At 35.8% G+C, this 17,719-nt stretch overlaps 1 protein-coding gene across 6 annotated transcripts in view; it reads right to left on the bottom strand.

The window, feature by feature from the left end:
- Positions 1-17,719, bottom strand: part of SATB1 (SATB homeobox 1) — a 99,646-nt gene that overhangs the window by 31,846 nt on the left and 50,081 nt on the right. For all 6 annotated transcript variants that reach the window (XM_059162516.1, XM_059162517.1, XM_059162519.1 and 3 more), the window contains exons 7-9: positions 16,051-16,505; positions 8,262-8,474; positions 112-267 (exon numbers count right to left, since the gene is read on the bottom strand). In XM_059162516.1, the coding sequence (XP_059018499.1) occupies positions 112-267; positions 8,262-8,474; positions 16,051-16,505 (824 nt within the window). The remainder of the gene's footprint in view (positions 1-111; positions 268-8,261; positions 8,475-16,050; positions 16,506-17,719) is intronic.

Below are 17,719 nucleotides of genomic sequence, written 5' to 3'. Positions count from 1 at the left end.
AGACCGTTCCTCTAAGTGATGCAGGTTCAAACTGAAAACAGACCCCCCTCTGAATGAAACTTGCACTGGCATTGCAGATCAACATTCTCAGTGCCTAACCGAGGTTCTTACCTGGCTTTTGGTTGCGGCAACCTTTGCAAAGAGTGCTTGGGACACTTTGGCGCGCTTCATTTCCTGCTGAATCTCATCATAAATGGAAGCATTAATGTTCATGGTATTGTTCTCTTGTTTCCCATTCCTCTCAGTGGCAATAGTAGCTGTTTTCACCTACAAAACATTTTGAACATGACTGTCATTTTTCATTGGCCAAATTGTTTTGAAGCTTTTCAGGCTCGGCATCCAAACTGGACACTGTTGCTCCTTTTATGATCAAGGTGATCAACAGTGCAGTCATTCAACGTTAGTTATTACCCCGAGATCAGATTGCTTAAGTTAAGGAAGTCACATTGTCACAGGTGATCGCGTCTGTAATAAGACAGCCACTGCCAGCTGACAAACAGGAATTAGAATGCCATAAAGTAAGTTTTCTGGAAAACAGAATAGTTTCAAAGACTTGAAAACCCTAACCTAATTGTTTCCCAATTACTGTCCATTACAATTCTAACAAAGGAAATTCACAATTAAAATCATAATGCCCAGTGTTGTATCTTCACTGGGTGCCCGGTGCCTAATAGACAATTGCATCACTAATAGCTATTACATCCTATGGCCTTTTTAATTTTAGACTCCTTTTTTTATGCCTGTTCCTCTTATGTTTCATTTAAAAAATCTTCCATAACAAAGCCATTTGCAGAGCTGCATATTTAAATCTTCTATCCATCCATGAAACAGGTAGAGCGCCTTGCTTAATTATCATAAAGGCTGGTTGCATTTTACATGTGCATGTCCAAGCTGTTCTGTATAATTATTTCATCTTTTCCTGGCACCCCTGTACATAACTATTTCCTTTTGACTCGTGAAACCAGACAATAAGAAAATGTTTCACAATATTTAACAGAATATTATTTCAAGTTACACAAATTATATAATCAGTGACTTTATAAATACATTCAAATGAATAATCTTGAGTAAAAAATTAGTACCAACGCCTTTGGTAATAATGATAAGCAGGTGTCAGCAGTAAAAAGACACAGAATTTGGGAGTAAAAATAAAATCTCAACCTCAAAATTTATTGATACTATTATTAATTTCTAAAACTCCAAATTTAATTTTTATTAAGCAGTTACGTGAACCAGTCTGGAAAATTTATGTATGAACTATGCAGTTGCTTTTTCGCTAGGAAATTGGTGAAAATGTCAATGAAAAGTTACCCACAGATGCAGGACCCTGTTTCTTCCAGCCAGATAATTCACTGTGGACCACATCTCTTAGGTTCCTTTCCAGAATCTGGGTTTCTGTTGCATCCTGGACAATTTCTCACATACACAATAAGCAATCAAAAATGAAGTCCATTTTGGAATAAATGAATGATTTTTTTTTGTCACGAAATGATACACCCTGTTAGTCCCACTCTAAGTCTTTTGGGGTCACGAAATGATATACCCTGTTAGTCCCACTCTAAGTCTTTTGGGCTACTTCATTTTCCCCTTAATATTTGGTATCAAAAGATGGGCAGAGGTTATCCTAAACAATTCGATCCTCTGCACTTAACACACTGAATAGGAGTCTTAAAACATGCCTTGGGGTGCCTGGGTGGCTCAGTGGATTAAAGCCTCTGCCTTTGGCTCAGGTCATGATCCCAGGGTCCTCGGATCAAGCCCCTGCTCATCGGGAAGCCTGCTTCTTCCTCCTCTCTCTCTCTCTCTCTCTGTCTGCCTGCCTCTCTGCCTACTTGTGATCTCTGTCTGTCAAAATAAATAAATAAAACCTTTTTTAAAAAATGCCTTCTAACTTCTAGCCAGTTAGCAAAATAACTCACCTCTTGCTTACCTGGGAGGCAGCTCATCTTTCCCCCTCAATCCTACCCTTCTAAGCACTGAAACGATGATAGTGTGAAATGGGTGCACCACAGGTCCAAGTGAGGAAACAGAGAGTAAGACAGGACAAGCCACATACTGGTTGGCCCCCAGTTGCTCCTGCTAAACTCTAAGTAGGAGACGGGGATGGCAAGTGCGTAGGGTCAATTTCCAGAGCCCCCCTTCTAGCTCTGTGACCCCAGAAAGCAAGGGCACTTACAGAGGTATATTAAGGATGGAGGCCACTAGGAACATCCAGGGGGCTCTGAAGCAACAATCTGCTAAATACCACCTGGGGAGCCAGAAGAGTTAATGCATTACCATAAACTGCCTACAAAGTTGCTTTGGTGAGATTTGCAACTTTGCTCTGGGGTGGTCTTGCTTTGAGGCAAAAGGATAGATTTGATCACCCCAGGGGGTCTCTTTTAATACCTATTTTTCTCACTGTTTAAATGAAAGAGAAAAGAAAAGCCATTTCAATCGCTTTGAAAATTGAATGTTATGGAAATGGGAGCATGAAGTCCGGGGCATGGGGGGGGGGGGCGGGGGGAAACGTTCCTTGGTAGCAGTCTGCTTAGCAATCCTTAAGAGAGTGAACTTTGGAAACTTGTTGTTTTGGTATGTTTTTAAAATAATTTTCATTCTTTTGTAAAAACTATGTTTAAGAATTTACCTTTGAGGTGGGCTATAATCATTTGTTTCAACCCTGTGATTTGGTTTCTAAAAATTTCGTTAATTTTTTTAATAAAGCACTTACAACTTAAACCAAAAAGCAAGAATTTTAAATCATTTAAAAAAAAAAAAAAAAAACTGTTTCCTAGGAGCCAATACAATCAAAAGTGGAAAAGACGTCCACATGAAACTTCTAAAAATTAAAAAAAGAGCGACAGTTTTTTTTAAATATAAAGTAAGAAACTCTGTATTACTCATTTTAAAAATATTTAGAAAAGCTCTTTATCATCTTGTTGGCTCAGATATGTATCTTATCATAGATAAGCTATTAGAATTCTGGAATCACATTTTTTCCTAAACACAAGCTATTGCTTAAGGGGAACTGACTTGGACAGCTTTTCAAAAATATGAAAGCTGAATTTTTCCCCAGGTAAAAATGGAAACAAAAATCTTTTATACCTCACTCTACTAAGTACTATTTTAGCTTAGTACAAAAAAAATCTTCTTTAATCCTGGTTTAGCTTTTAATATTATATCACACATTAAAATTCATAAAGTAGTTCATTCCAGGCAAAACAAACTACTCTTCAGCTCTTCTCCGCAAATAGCACAGGAGGTAAAATAAATGCAGTTGCTTTCCGCATAGCTTTTATCAAGGTAGGGCGTACTACTCCATCATTACGGAGGCGCCGGGGAAGTAGTTAGGAATTGGAGCTTCTACTATTTACCCTTTAGCCTCCCACGTGAGGAGAGGGTGCAAGCACTAGGGTCGGCTGGCTTTATATATCTCTAAAATTGTACGGTAGAGCACAGATTTTCCCTGAGAATCTTATTCTGTTTTTTTCTGGATTGCTGAGTGCATCAAATCATACTAGAAAATGAACTCTAAATACTATATCCATGCTACATACTACATATGTACTACACAAAACGAACTCTACTGTGGTCCTGGCTGGTGAGCATACTACTCCTTGATGGAGGAGGAATTGTCTGCAAGTCCACAGCCCACGTGTGCATACACACATGCAATTAAAGTGTAATGTAGTTTTAATAATAATTATGATAACAACAAAGGCTGGCATTTATTACCTTTTTATCACGTGCTGGGCATCATGTTCAGATACATTAGCTCTAACCTGCATGAAAGCCCTGAATAAGTACTACTACTGCCCCATTTTAAAATTTGAGAAAAGTCTCTGAAAACAAAGAATTTATTCATAAGGCAATGTGAGATCTAAACTGAAGTCTTGTCTAATACTAAAGCTTATCTTAGAAACTACTGTTCTTTACTGAAGTTATGATGTTACATAGGATTTCTTTATTTGGAAAAATTCTAACTTTTTAAAGACATGCTGGATCTGCTTTTTGGTGGCCCTTTGCTAAATCTGGCTCATTAATATCTAATTTTTACCAAGTGGTTCTGTCACTCGTTTTAGAAATCCAACCTGAATTTATTTGGCAAGGTATGCAAACTATAAATGTTTTCTTGGTAATGTGATAAAAGAAATGTGCTACTTAAAGGTATTCTTACTGGTAAAAGAAAATGGTCCCCATTTTCAAATTTTTGTACATTAAAACTGTTTGAATATCATGGTTCTATCTTTTTATACTTTTTTTCTGTTTTTTTTAGGAACAATATTAATTATTTTCCAAATATGGACCTTAAAAAGTCCTCTAGTGTTTTAAAAGATGCCTGATGATGGGAAGCATTTCATGAGCACGTAAGATCTTAAAATCATGCTGGTCAAGTGATTCAAAACAAAACTTTTATCAAATGGTAAGTTCCTGCCCATAACTGAACCTGTTTCATTACATTGTAGAAGACTTTGTTGGAAAGAGGTAGAAGGGTGCAGCCTTGGGTTCCCACAACATTTTCATAGGAAGCAAAGTTTGGAAAGGGCTATTTTCTCCACCATTTCAGAAATGCCCAACTGTCTGAAATCTTTGAGTGGATCATTTGTCAAACATTTAACATCTTCTATCAGAAGAAGGTTCTCAAGTGTGTTCCTCTTCCTAATTTAAAAATAAAACTTCCCACCCTCTGTGACAAATAGAAGAAGTCCCCAAGTTTCATTTTCCCCTTTCTAAAGTGTTTGTGTTTCAAGGAGGTGGCTTGAGGTAGAAGAAAGAGCAAGAGATTTAATAGGCGGATGTGAAAACAAACTCAACCTTAAACTTGGTTTTCTCCTCTTTCTCCAACCATAAGGTTGGTATGAGGATTCAACGAATTCATAGGCATGAAGTGTTAGAGAACTGCGAACCATTATCAAGTGTAAGATATTCTTATTTCCTGAATTAGATCATGTACATTATGAAAATAGGCTTTCAGCAAACATGTCGGACCTGGAGCCTACTGCTGTTGTCAGAGGACAAAACCCATGACACGGCTGTCCCTCTTGAAGCACATGGGAGAGGTCTGAACCATAGGTATCACTCCTAGGCAAGGGCTATAGTGATTTCTGATGTTTGGTCTAGATTTTCCCAGGGGAAAGATTCCTTGGAATAAAATGTCCAGCCTGACTAAGGGAAATGTCTTCTTAAAGATCATTTAGAATCCAAGTTCCTCAACAGTGTAGGTCTTTACCCTGATAAGACCTTGGGAGGACATCATAGTCATCTTCAGTATAACCTCAACTCTACAGGGTAGGAGTTGGAAGAGAATCCAGCTCTCTTGGTCCTCAAAGTGGTCTGGATCTCCTGTGAGCCAAAAGGGACCTCTGCCTTTAAAAAGCAGTTTTCTTTAAGGGCAAATGGGTGGCTCAGTCGGTTAAGCATCGACTTTTGATCTCAGCTCAGGTCTTGATCTCAGGGTCATGAGTTCAAGCCCCATGTTGGGGTGTGGAGTCTACTTAAAAATAAATAAATAAATAAAAATAATAAAAGGCTGTCCTTTATAAAGAAATCAGAGTTTGCGTCCAACAAGTTAAAGACTTGTCTCAAAATACGTTTCAGATCTCTTCATTTAAGGGGAAAATAAATATAATAATGGACTCCTCTTTGTCAAAATATAAAATTAAAAAAGACAAAATTCTGCCATCTGTTTCTGTATTTGTGGTTTTGTCCTTTTTCCCCCTTCCATTTTGATCATGTGTCATATGCATATTAAAACCTTAAGTATAATATATTGGTTCCCTTTAAAAGCATTCAGTTTCAACAGTTGCAAAACATTACTAATTTGGCTGCTAGAGAAACATTTGTTCCCATCTTAAGTACTCATTTTACACGATAATATTTTTAATGCATTAAAGATTTCTTAAAATGTTATTCATAAAGTCATTGTTGGAGGGTAAAAGGTGAACAAACTGGTTGTGAGCTCTATTACAATAATATTAAGTAACGCAAAGGGATTCTCAGTAAGGCAAATTAAGATACTTGAAGATGCGTATTATAGCAGTGAAATAAAATTATACACACATCAGATAATCATTTTGGAATTTGGTTAGATGGCCAGTAACACCGCATTTCAGAAACTTTTCTCCTTTGAAAGAGTTTCACTAAGAATCTATGGTATCTCCATACCTTACATGTTCATCATTGGCTAGATTTTCCAGCTAAGGGCTTGCTCTCAAGCCCTCTTGAGAACAAATATAGCAAAGAGTGGCTCAACCAGTTAATCAATAATGCAGGCCAAAATTTTCTACCCCAACTTATCAGCAGTCTTTAGACACATACATAAGAGAGCTGCCCAAGTGTATCTTAATAGTATGTGAAAAGAAATAACCATTTAAAAATTACTGGAAACATGGCTAAAGAAAAAACTTGATGAGTAAGGACAGCAGAATCACATCTGGAAAAACAAAAGCACCACGATCATATAAAAAATTAGAAAACAAAAACTGTGTTAAGGAACTACTAAGTCAAATATTTAGATAGATTAAAAAAAAAAGAAGAAGGAACAGCTCAATGCTGAAGTTCATACTGATCTTAAGTAAGCAATTCTTTTGTTAGTATAGCAGATTAAGTGATAAGTAAAGTAACTCTTTGCCCAGAGGCCTTCTGTAGAAGCAAAGTTAACTAATGACGATGTATTAACTCTAAACACCACATACTAAGTGTTAAACCAAGTCCAAAGTACAGTATTTTTTATTTAATCACTCTTAAAAAGTCATATACATACATATATAGTCATACATAGATATATATAATTCATAGATATATGAAATATATAAAAATATATATTTTTTAAATCAAATATTTAAATATATATATAAAATATATATATTTCATATATCTATGAAAAGTCATATATATATGTATATTCTCACTCTTTTTCTTAAGAAATACTTTATGGAAGGCTTTACAGATCAAATTCAATCACTGTGTGTGTAGACCAGTGGATACATATACATGCAGATGGATACCATTATTCTGTGCTAGAGACACATGACTTTCTTATCCACAATTACAGCAATGACTTTCTTGCAGTCTGTGCCCTAGACATTAAGAACAAATTGATTTTCATTACATAAAATGGAGAAAACGGACTTTGGACATTTCTACAAAAGATTTATTTCATAACATTATAACATAGAGCTTTAAGAACCTCAACAAGTGACCGAATATTATGTCTATTCCTTATTGAAGTTATCTGTGGCAGTTTCATTTTTAGCGCTGTGTGTTTTTTCTATATTTCCATACATGGAAAGACATTTTGTTTTGTTTTCTTTTAACTGCTGATGAAAAGAAATTAATATCAAGTTCTGATTTCAGGATAACATTATATTACAAGAATATTTTGAATTTGTGTTTCATATTCAATTTTTATCACGTTTTAGCTGACCTCATTTTTAAGGGCTGTACATGCAATAAATTAAATGTGTAAGAAATATATTTGCCTATTGATTCGAAGTCTAAACCACTTTTATGTAGTAGCTTATACGGCAAATCAACTTGTTGAATCCTCATAAAAATTACAGGCAATCTTTAAAATTTGATTTAAAAAATAAAAATATAGATACACATACACAAAGTTACCTACATGAAGAGTTCTGTCCTTTCTAAAAAGTGCGAAAATTTGGGAAATAGAAAATGTGCCCATTTCTGGGAATACGGGTAGAATTCCTTATCAGCCCCATTTAAAGCTGCCTTCAAGGATTGTATTAAACTTAATTATGAAAGATTACAAACGAGATGATGTGTAATTGGTACCAGCTGCACTTCGCATTGGAAAGCATAAATACAAATGGAATTATTTATTTATTTTTATTTGTTTACTATTCAAACGGCAGTTCCCAAACTCATAGGGATAAAACTGACTTTATTACTTTTCTTCCTATTGAGTTTAAAATATTTCTTCACTTAATAATAGTAGTAGAGACAAATATCCCATTTAAAGACTACTTTCACCCCCAAAGAACCCCCAAAAGGAAACAACACAAAGCAATTTTCTTTTCTCTAATTAGTAGCTTATTGTTTTTATATCAGAATCACTGATTTGGGACCAAATTCTCCTCAAGTCACTCTATGAATTATTATTTTTAGAAAAAGTGGTATCTATTCATCTCTTTTTCCAATTTCTTGCTGAGATCCTTCGTCAAACATTAAGAAAGAAGAAGAAGAGGAGGAGGAGGCGGAGGAAGAGGAGGAAGAAGAAGAAGAGGGAAAAGGCGGCTAAAGAGGACAGGAGACTTCACCTGGGGAGGGCGGCTGGGCGGTGTGCTTATCAGGGGGGCAGGACCCATAGCCGAGGCAGCATTCAAGCTCCTTTCCCTTTCATCCTGGTAAATCCGATCTCTTTCAGCTTCTGGTAACTGCAAGAAATTCTGCATAGCCCGAAGGTTTACCAGCAAAGACTGGGATGCAGTCTTGGGGTCCTCTTCCTTTCGGAGGATTTCTGAAAGCAAGCCCTGCAGAAAACGAAAGGTACAGGGTGAGCTAGCTCCTGAGCTCTGCCCTGCCAGCGGTGATCCTTCCCTCTTCTCCACTCTGTTTAGAAAATGAACAGTCAAAAGCATTAATTCTGCGTAGAAATATGTTAGTTACAACTGAAGTGGTAGAGAGGAGAGCCTCAATTGTATTCTTAATTTTATTAAGCATCTGCTTTACATATAACACAAACTGAAACTGCCTAATTGGTCTCCTTCCTTTGAGTAGCTTAACTTGCCATGAAATCTTTCACAGAGAGACGATGGAGGGAAGTTAAGAATAAATGAAATGCTCAAAATACAACAGCATTGAACGGTATAGTTCTCAAGCTGCCCAGACAAAGGCAGTGGAATGCAGAGAGCCCAATATGTAAAGATACAAAGCCACTTCTAAGGAAGGAGAACTTTCAAAGAAAATAACAGAAAATGAATTGTAACATATTAGAAAAAAGAATATTTCTAAAGCATGCTATGTTTTCATAAGCAATATTTTAAGTTATCCCTTAATTTTCAAATTAATGACAAGTGATTCCTTCTATTTAACATTTAAGGAAACTGTACAGACTACCATGAATAATTCTAAATACTATCATGCTATAACTATACCTCTGGGTAACAGGTTGAAATTTTGAACTTCAGAAATCGTTGATTAAATTTGAAATACATAACCCCATTTTTACATTGCAAAAATCCATAATGGCATGCCCAGGAAAAGTGGGGCGCCTGGGTGGCTCAGTGGGTTAAAGCCTCTGTCTTCGGCTCAGGTCATGATCTCAGGGTCCTGGGATCGAGTCCCGCATCGGGCTCTCTGCTCAGCGGAGAGCCTGCTTCCCTTCCTCTCTCTCTGCCTGCCTCTCTGCATACTTGTGATCTCTGTCAAATAAATAAAATCTTTAAAAAAAAAGAATACTATCAAATTCTCCAGTTGCCAATTTTTTTAAGGAATATAAGTCTTTATTAGTTATAGAAGAAATTTACAAACCACTAGTAAGCTCCTTTAAGGTGTTTCTCTCTCCCCAAATACTAGAGCATTAATTGTCAACTATTTTTGGAAGAAGCCTTTCAAAAATAAATGGGTTTCCTCATTTTTATTTAAGGAATCATATGAAATAAAGGATTACAAAAGTTTTCTGCCCATTTGATAGGAGCTGAGCACCCTTTACCTCTTTCATTTTGTGCATGAAGTAATGCCTGGAATACTGAGTCATATTTTTGCTTTCTACATTTAGCCAGAATATCGGTTTATCACAAGATAGCTTCAAATAAAATGCTGTCAAGATCTCCATGTCATTTGTAAATTTCACTTACCAATAACCCTGCAGAAATGGTGAAAGGGAACATTTGGGGAAGGGGAGGCAAAGTGTTATTACCAAAATGATTGAGACTTAGATGATAACAATATTTGAAATTTTTCATGATTCCCTGGAAGTGCAAACCTAGTTTTGTTCCTAATTCCTCAGGGATAAGGTACTATATTACCTACATATAACATCTAGTCGCAGACAATATAAAACACTGTCCACTTTAAAAATGACTCAAAAGAACATCCAATAGGCCAAGGGGGCTTACAGGTAAATTTTAGTCTCTCACTTGGTCCTGCATCCGAAACCTGAAGAGTGGACCTGAATTTTCAGTTTCCCCATTAAAAAAATGTGACTGAAGAATGAAGGGTGCATGTTCTTTCATTCATAAGACTGACAAGTAATGCTGCAACTGTGTTTATACAAGAATAAAACATCCAGTCAATTTAACTAAAATTCAGTCAAACAGGCAGTCAATCATCCAGCTATTTAATTTGCACAAGGCCAACTAATTAGATTGACTGTGTTTCTGATGTGTCACATTGAAACCGAAAAATACAGGTCTCAAAAAAATGCCTGAAAAGAGGTGTAAAAAAACAGTCCTTGCTCTCTACTTTTCCCCATCAAATGTCATATATTAGAAGAGGTGCTTGGCAAAGCAATATATATGAACTACAAAGAAATCAACAGACAAAATGTACAATATAGTTAAAAACAACGTTATCAATTCCTTGAGTAGAATAACCTAATATTCATTTCTGTCATCCCAGCACAATGCCTACCACATAAATGTTTGATAAATATTTACTATGTGGATTAATTATGTGTATTCAGACCACAAAAGGAAAAAATTGTAAATGACTAATAGAAACTTAAGAACTAAGATATGCTACTCATGGTAAATTCTAATGGAAATTCTTAATTTAATCAAGGTAAGGCTTCAATGAAAAGTTATATGGCATTTTGTAAGACACTTAACTACCTTACCTGTTCAGAAATTTAAAAATAAAAAAAATTAGGTCAAAAGAGATCCTATAAATACTCAGCATGTTACTGTATTTGGGAAATTTGAAATTAGACATTTATAAATCTCAAATAAAAAATACTCTATCATCTCTATTAAAAATGTTTTCTGAGACAGCAGAGAACTATAGTGAGAAAAGAAAACACATTAAAAAATACATAAAATATTCTCTATCAAGTCGTGTTAATATGAAACTTAGTCATTCCTGCATGCTTAAATTAGAAGATAGTAGGTCACTTGGGAGAAAATTTAAAATTTCCTCTATCCATATTCTGATGTTGGTATGACTTCCCAGTAGAGCATTTAAAGTATTTTAGGGGCAAAGCGTTTATTTCCACTTAATTATTCTACTGCAGCAAGTGCAGTTTTTCTGCCTGCAGTATGTTAAGGTCTAAAGAGATATTTCAAATGAACACTCAAAGAGCTCTAAAGCAGCTAGTGTAGACAGTGTCAGGTGTTTTAGAAACCTTTGGATTTTTTTTTTTTTTTTTTTTTTTGGCCCAGGCTTTCAATGAGGGGAGTGCCCCCTGGTGGAAATGCTTGAAAATATTGCTAGAAAATGTTTTGATTAGAATGTGTTAATTATCCCCCTCCCCCAGAATGCATGTTCTCATCCTGTTCGAGTTGTTGTTATTTGAGTAGGTACATTTATGCATCAAGATGTACATGGTCCCTCTTTCTTATTTCCCATAGTCAAAAATATACTTCAGATTTAGGTCAAGGTCATTTGTAGTAATCCCCTGTGAAGAGTTAAGAGGTATCTATTATCAAAATCTTTTCTTCGTGCTAAAGTCATATGTCAAGGTCATGATGTACCTTACTTGCTATCTCAGAGAACACACCAGGACTGAAACATTATCATCAGTACTGTGCACCATAGGTCCTCAGTGAATTTACTGAACAAAGTCAAACAAAATCATCAGTCACTCTTGTTTCTGAAAAGAACTTGAGAATTTGTGTTATGTACTAAGTTACCAACAACTCATGAATATTAATTTTATTGGAAATGAGACTCTGCTTTTCATTTGGACTTTACATCTTCAAATAATGCACTATATGCTTTATACATAAAAACAGAATTATTCTGCATTGTCATTACATAGGGGTTAAGTGAGTATTCTAATTTTTTTCACTTAAAGAGTGAACTTACTGATGAATTCCTAAACCTTTTTTACATTCCAAAAAGAGTTTACAAGTTATTACAAGTAAAATTCATTAGTAATTGTAAAAGAAAGAAAAAACCTTCAATAAATATTATCAGTACTTCCAAAAGCTAATTATGAATTCTTTAAAACAGCAGATAAGCGAAAGAGACTGCCAATCAGAACAAAAGGCCTGTCTGGCCTCCCGTTTGTCTCCTCTTTGAACATAATCACTGATTCAAATAGATTTTATCAGCTTCATGGAACTTCAAAGCCCTCAGAAGGAAAATATAATTTCATGAAACCTCCCTCTCTAAAAAGAAAATATGTACAATATTCTTCAAGACTACCTGCCTCTGTTTTTTGTGGATTTTTAATCATATGTCCAGGTGAAAGACTATTTTCAACTCCACCTACTACCTTGGACTCCTGCCAAGTAAGTTATAAGCAGACGCATTTATCTCTGTCGCTTGGGAGGCTAAACGAGAGCTGTCACGTTGGGGTAATAGCACCTTTTTACCTTTTATTCAATAGTGATATGGATAGTGGACTTTCCTTAAATTACACTGTGAAGAATTATAGGAACACAGTAGCAATTTCTGTTATACTTAAGCAGGCAAATTTCTCTCCACCACATAATTTACAGAACTCAAATTCAATAAAACATTACATGATGGTCCATTACTGTTATCAGTTTTGAATAATCCATCTTCATTCTTTATTTTACTGGAAAATAAAGTGTGCCAAAGACAAGGGGGGGGGAGAAAAAAGGGGAAAAAGCCACAGAATGGGATCAGAGTTAAACTCTGGGTTTTATTTTTTTTTAAAAAGGCACTAATGAATATATTTGCTTCTATCACCATCCTTAAATTGCAATAATACAGAGAAGTGAACTGAAAAGTATAAATCTAGAAGCTTTGGCAATTATTTTTAGCCATAGGTTTCCATTAAAAAGACATCAAGTAGGCATAACTGAATGAATGACATATGCTAAAAGCTGGTATCTTCAGTAGCAATTAAAGAACATATGTCCATCAATTCAGAAGGGGAAAAAGTCCTTAGAACAGTAATTATATAAATTTCACCATAAATTTTCAGAAAAGGTAAACTTTTTTTTTCTTTTTTAATAGTAAAGTGTGAAAGTCTTGAGAGGGGGTTTTATTAGGAGACCCAGTTAGGATGATGAGAAAATTCTTCCGTTAAGACTTAGGACACGAAATCCAGGATTTTAAAACTGCACAGAGCTGTCAATGACTAAAATGGTCTAAATTCATGAGAGTATTATCTATTATATTAATGTTTTAACATACTGTTTATAGGGTACCAGTTTCTTTATCTCTTCATATCATAACTTTGCATTTGCATGTACATATTTTACATTATTTTTTAAAACTTGGATTTGGAATTGCACATTGTAATAAGTGCACACAAATGTGTGATGTGCGATTTAACTGCAGAGCTCCTTGTCTATACATATGCATTAGCATGTGTATTTTCGTACTCCACACTCACACCATACACTCTCACTCTGCACCTGCTTTTATTGAAATGCATACACTTTGAAATAAACACACTACATGCATTCATATGAATGTATAATCATTAAAATAAATGCAGCTGTGTGTGTGCGCGCGCGTGTGGTTTTTAAGTATGACCACCAAAAACACATGTATGCTTGCATGTTCAAAAGCTCGTTCCCAAAAAGTGAACACTTAAATATACATAGACAATTACGCTAATTAAAGTCAAACAGCTTCAAATATGGCCAATATCCACTTCGACTGAGGATACCAATTACTAATATAAAGGTCTAAAACCAAATCCCTCTATTACCCTGGGCTCCAAATAATTTTTATGGTAGTAACTTTCTTCTAAATTAGCTATTTTAAATAAAGAGAGCTCGATACCAAAGCTGTCACTGTTTCATTCCCCTACCACCTTCACAAAAATGTAAGTCACTGTTTTGATGTTAACCACAGAGATAAACTCTCTTTTCAAAGAGATTAATATGGCATAAAAAGAGAGCAAATTCTAATTCTGCCTTCTTCCCAGCAAAAATCCTAGAGATATCCATGGAATCAGTCACTGTGAGAACCAGATGCAGAACAAGTGGTTAGCTCTTCAGAGTAATCGTGTGACATCACAACCCAAGAGAAGAAAAACGGTACCGGCGGATAGTCACTTCACACATCCCTCAGCTAACCTCTCTTGTCATTCTTTACCATATAAAATACATTCTTTAGTGCTTTAAAAAATAACACATTGCTCAATTTTTAAAACACTTATCAGTAAATCTATATTTCATTTGTGTTCATGTCAATGTTGGCTTTGTGGGTTTTCAATTAAATTGACAAGCATTTTACTGATCTTTTATGTAGAGACCTATTTTTTTCCCAGTACTGAGAAATACTAGAAGTTACTGCTATTTCCAAAAATACAGAATGCTGCTAGAAACAGGATTTTCTAGAAGTTCACTCTTGATTCATTCATTCATTCATTTAATTTTTTAAATAATTACTTCCCAATGAATATGGTATCATGAAATTTACTGGCTAATAATGAACACATTTTTTAAGTTGTAAAAATAGAGAAGTAAGTAAAATCATACAATTTTAATCTGATACATAACCTTCTGCAACTCCCCTTTAAAAAAGACAAATGATACACAAAAAATACAAATAAAGAAAGTGAAAACAAATACTGATTTAGTTAAAGTCTTTGTCAGGCCTCCTAACTTCAATGCAGTTAAAGCAAGCCAAAAATAAGTCACTGCTGGGATTCTCCTTGATATGGAAACTCTGCCAATAAGGAATTAATACTAGATTATTTTTGTACCAGAATCTCATTGTTATAATCATGTAATAAACAAAATAACTTAAATATGAAAGGAAAGTATGAGGCCAAAAAAACAAATTGACGAAAGAACAGTGGTAAAACAAGAAAGTTGAAAGGACATAATGTCCTCATTTCTAATCAAAGTTACATGTTCTCTTGGTTTTTTTAATGTGCCTGGGCCAAAAATAAAAACCATACGAACTATACTAATTTCCAAAAAAAGAAATTTAAAAAAAAAATCCTCTCATTCACAATTTAATAGAATGGATTTGTTTCAGACTTTTCATCTTAAGGCCTTCCCATATCTTAATACCTCTTTCTCCAGGTCCCTCTAAACATCTTCCCTGCTGATAATATCTTCACAGGTATTTGCCCAGGAGGTTAAAGGTGTGAACATGGAGTATGTAGATCTCAGGGAGAAGTCTGCAAACTAAGGCCTGCAGGCCAAAGCTACCCCTGGGCCTGTTTTTTGTAAATAGTTTTCCTGAAACACTAGGACACTCACATCCATTCACCCATTGTCCATGGCTGCCTAACACCAGACACTGTGACACAGCTCTTATGGCCCTCAAAGCCTAAAATGTTTGCTATCTGGGCAATTACAGAAAATATTTGGTGGTTTCTGATCTAAAGAATGAAGTTTGGAGGAACATTAATAATAATGTAAAGAGGGGAGAAGACAAAGCTAAGAAACACTTCAGGTTAACAGGCCCTATGTATACATATCTGTATAACCTCCTTCCCAATGGCTGTTCAAATTAAAGGGTAGAAATTGCTATTTATTGAGTACCACAATGTTTTGGGGGATTTCCGGCATCAAAAATTGTAGAGGAACATAAACCGGGGATGTTAACATATTTATGTCTGATACGGGGGTAACAGGAAAGATAATAGGCTAGAAGCTCAGAGTCCTACCAATGGCCCTGACCAAGTCATGAAATGCTTCTCAATCTGCTTCTACTACCAGCCTATGATTTCACTATGTAAAAGCATAGGTAATGACCATTTGAAAAATATTTGACAATGAATTTATCCTTTCAAGGCCCTTGAGTCGTTGGTCTGTATCTTTCTTGGTAAAGGAGGTTTATGAGAGGGAAAGGAGTGATAAAACTTAGGCACCACCAAGAACAGACAGTGTGACCACACGACAAGGATTAAATGTTAACACAAAGTAAAAGAATCAGCATTAGTAAAGGACTAAAGAGAGAAGGGAGAAAAATAAAAGAGAGAACGATTACTAACAAAACAAAACTGACCTGAGTTCTGTTAAAAGCCACACGTGCAAATACTGCCTGGGAGATTCCTGCTCGTTTCAGTTCATCACGTACCCACTGGTAGATTTCGGAAGACACCTCTGTGTTGGTTGAAACCTGTTGCTCCAAAGGCTTATTCATAGATCTACTGACAGGGGGAGGGTGGTTCAAGTATTGTTGGTTTAAGGACTGCTGGGCTAAAAGTCTATTCACTGCATACTGCTGGTTCAGCAGCTGAGCCATCACCAGCTGCTGGTTGACCAATTGAGGACTGATGGGCGTTGACACGAGCCCAGGGTGCAGGTTCGGTAGAGGGGTCCGGACAGAGGGCTGGCTGCCATGGGAGAGCTGCGCGGGGGATGGAGGCTGCTCGGCTGTGTTCCCTGGGACCGGCTGCTGGCCAAAGTTGACGTGATTGGCACCTTGCTGGGATAGTTCAGACAGACTATCCATTTCAACTAAAGCAGACAAAAGGAAAGTCATGTTAACAGTGATAGGTACGCTGATAAGGATTTCTGACCATTTTCTAAACAGAGACAATAGGCACAGGGCACATTAAAGACCCAATTAAACTAAGAAAATTTCAAGATGGAACTCAACGCCCAAGTTTTTACTTCCCTCTTCCGCACAATTCTACAAACTCTGAAAAGAGGACTGTCAGGTACTTCATGTCTAGTTATATAATGCAGTTAGACTTAAGGCATAAAATTAATATTTTTAAATTCTAATTCTCCAAGAAGGCTTATAAGCAATGGTTATTTTAAATTAAGATAGCTTCTAGAAGAACACTGATTGTTTAATAAGAACTAGAGCTAAGAAAATACATGCATTAAAGCAAAAAGAAATATATGTGTATTTTCCCATGATATATATTAACTGTTATTACTCGAGGCAAAAGGTTTGAAAGGGAAGAGAGGACATAAATGTTATCTATGTTCAATTTTTACCTAGCCATGAATATATGAAGAAGTAATCAATATAATAAATAAAGTGATCATAATGATAAGTAACAATAACTGAGTACATATTGAACACTGGGTTGAGTATCTTATATGGCTTGCTTCATTTAATTCTAACTATCATGGGTGGCAGGTATATCTGCAAGAGAATGAAGCAAATGATTTACTATATTGCAAGCCAGTATACCCAGTTTTGCTAAGATCCAAATGTCTCTTGAAGAAGCTATGGCTATCACCAGATGCTAAAGACAATCTTTCAAGAAAGGGGTGGGGAGTCATCCTGGTACAATGGTGATACTGTCATGATTTTGCAATTTATTACCACCTACCAGGATGAATGCTTCTCCCTTGGCTAGGTCCCTAATGTGGATTGGCTGAGAGTCAGCTGTAAGTATGTCAAATGCTTTGCTGCCGCAAGGAAGCGACTGGTTTGATGCTCTTAAATGGAAAGGCCGAGCATGGTTGGTGTATGTAAATAGGTGAGTCTTCTCCAAATAGCACACCATGTTTCTCAAGTATACTCTGGCTTGATTTTAATCATCATTTCTCTTTTTATTAAATATTCAGGCTTTATATTTAGAGGAACTTATTGCATTGCCATAATCACTGATATATGCAAAATATAACTAAGAATTGGGAAAGAAACCTTCCATTTCTACCAGTGATATCAGCCCAAGTGGGCCATTCACAGGGAATAGTAATTCAAGCAATTA

The sequence above is a fragment of the Mustela lutreola genome, chromosome 2, assembly GCF_030435805.1.
Source record: "Mustela lutreola isolate mMusLut2 chromosome 2, mMusLut2.pri, whole genome shotgun sequence".
Classification (NCBI taxonomy): domain Eukaryota; kingdom Metazoa; phylum Chordata; class Mammalia; order Carnivora; family Mustelidae; genus Mustela; species Mustela lutreola.
This window is presented reverse-complemented; position numbering and strand designations above follow the sequence as displayed.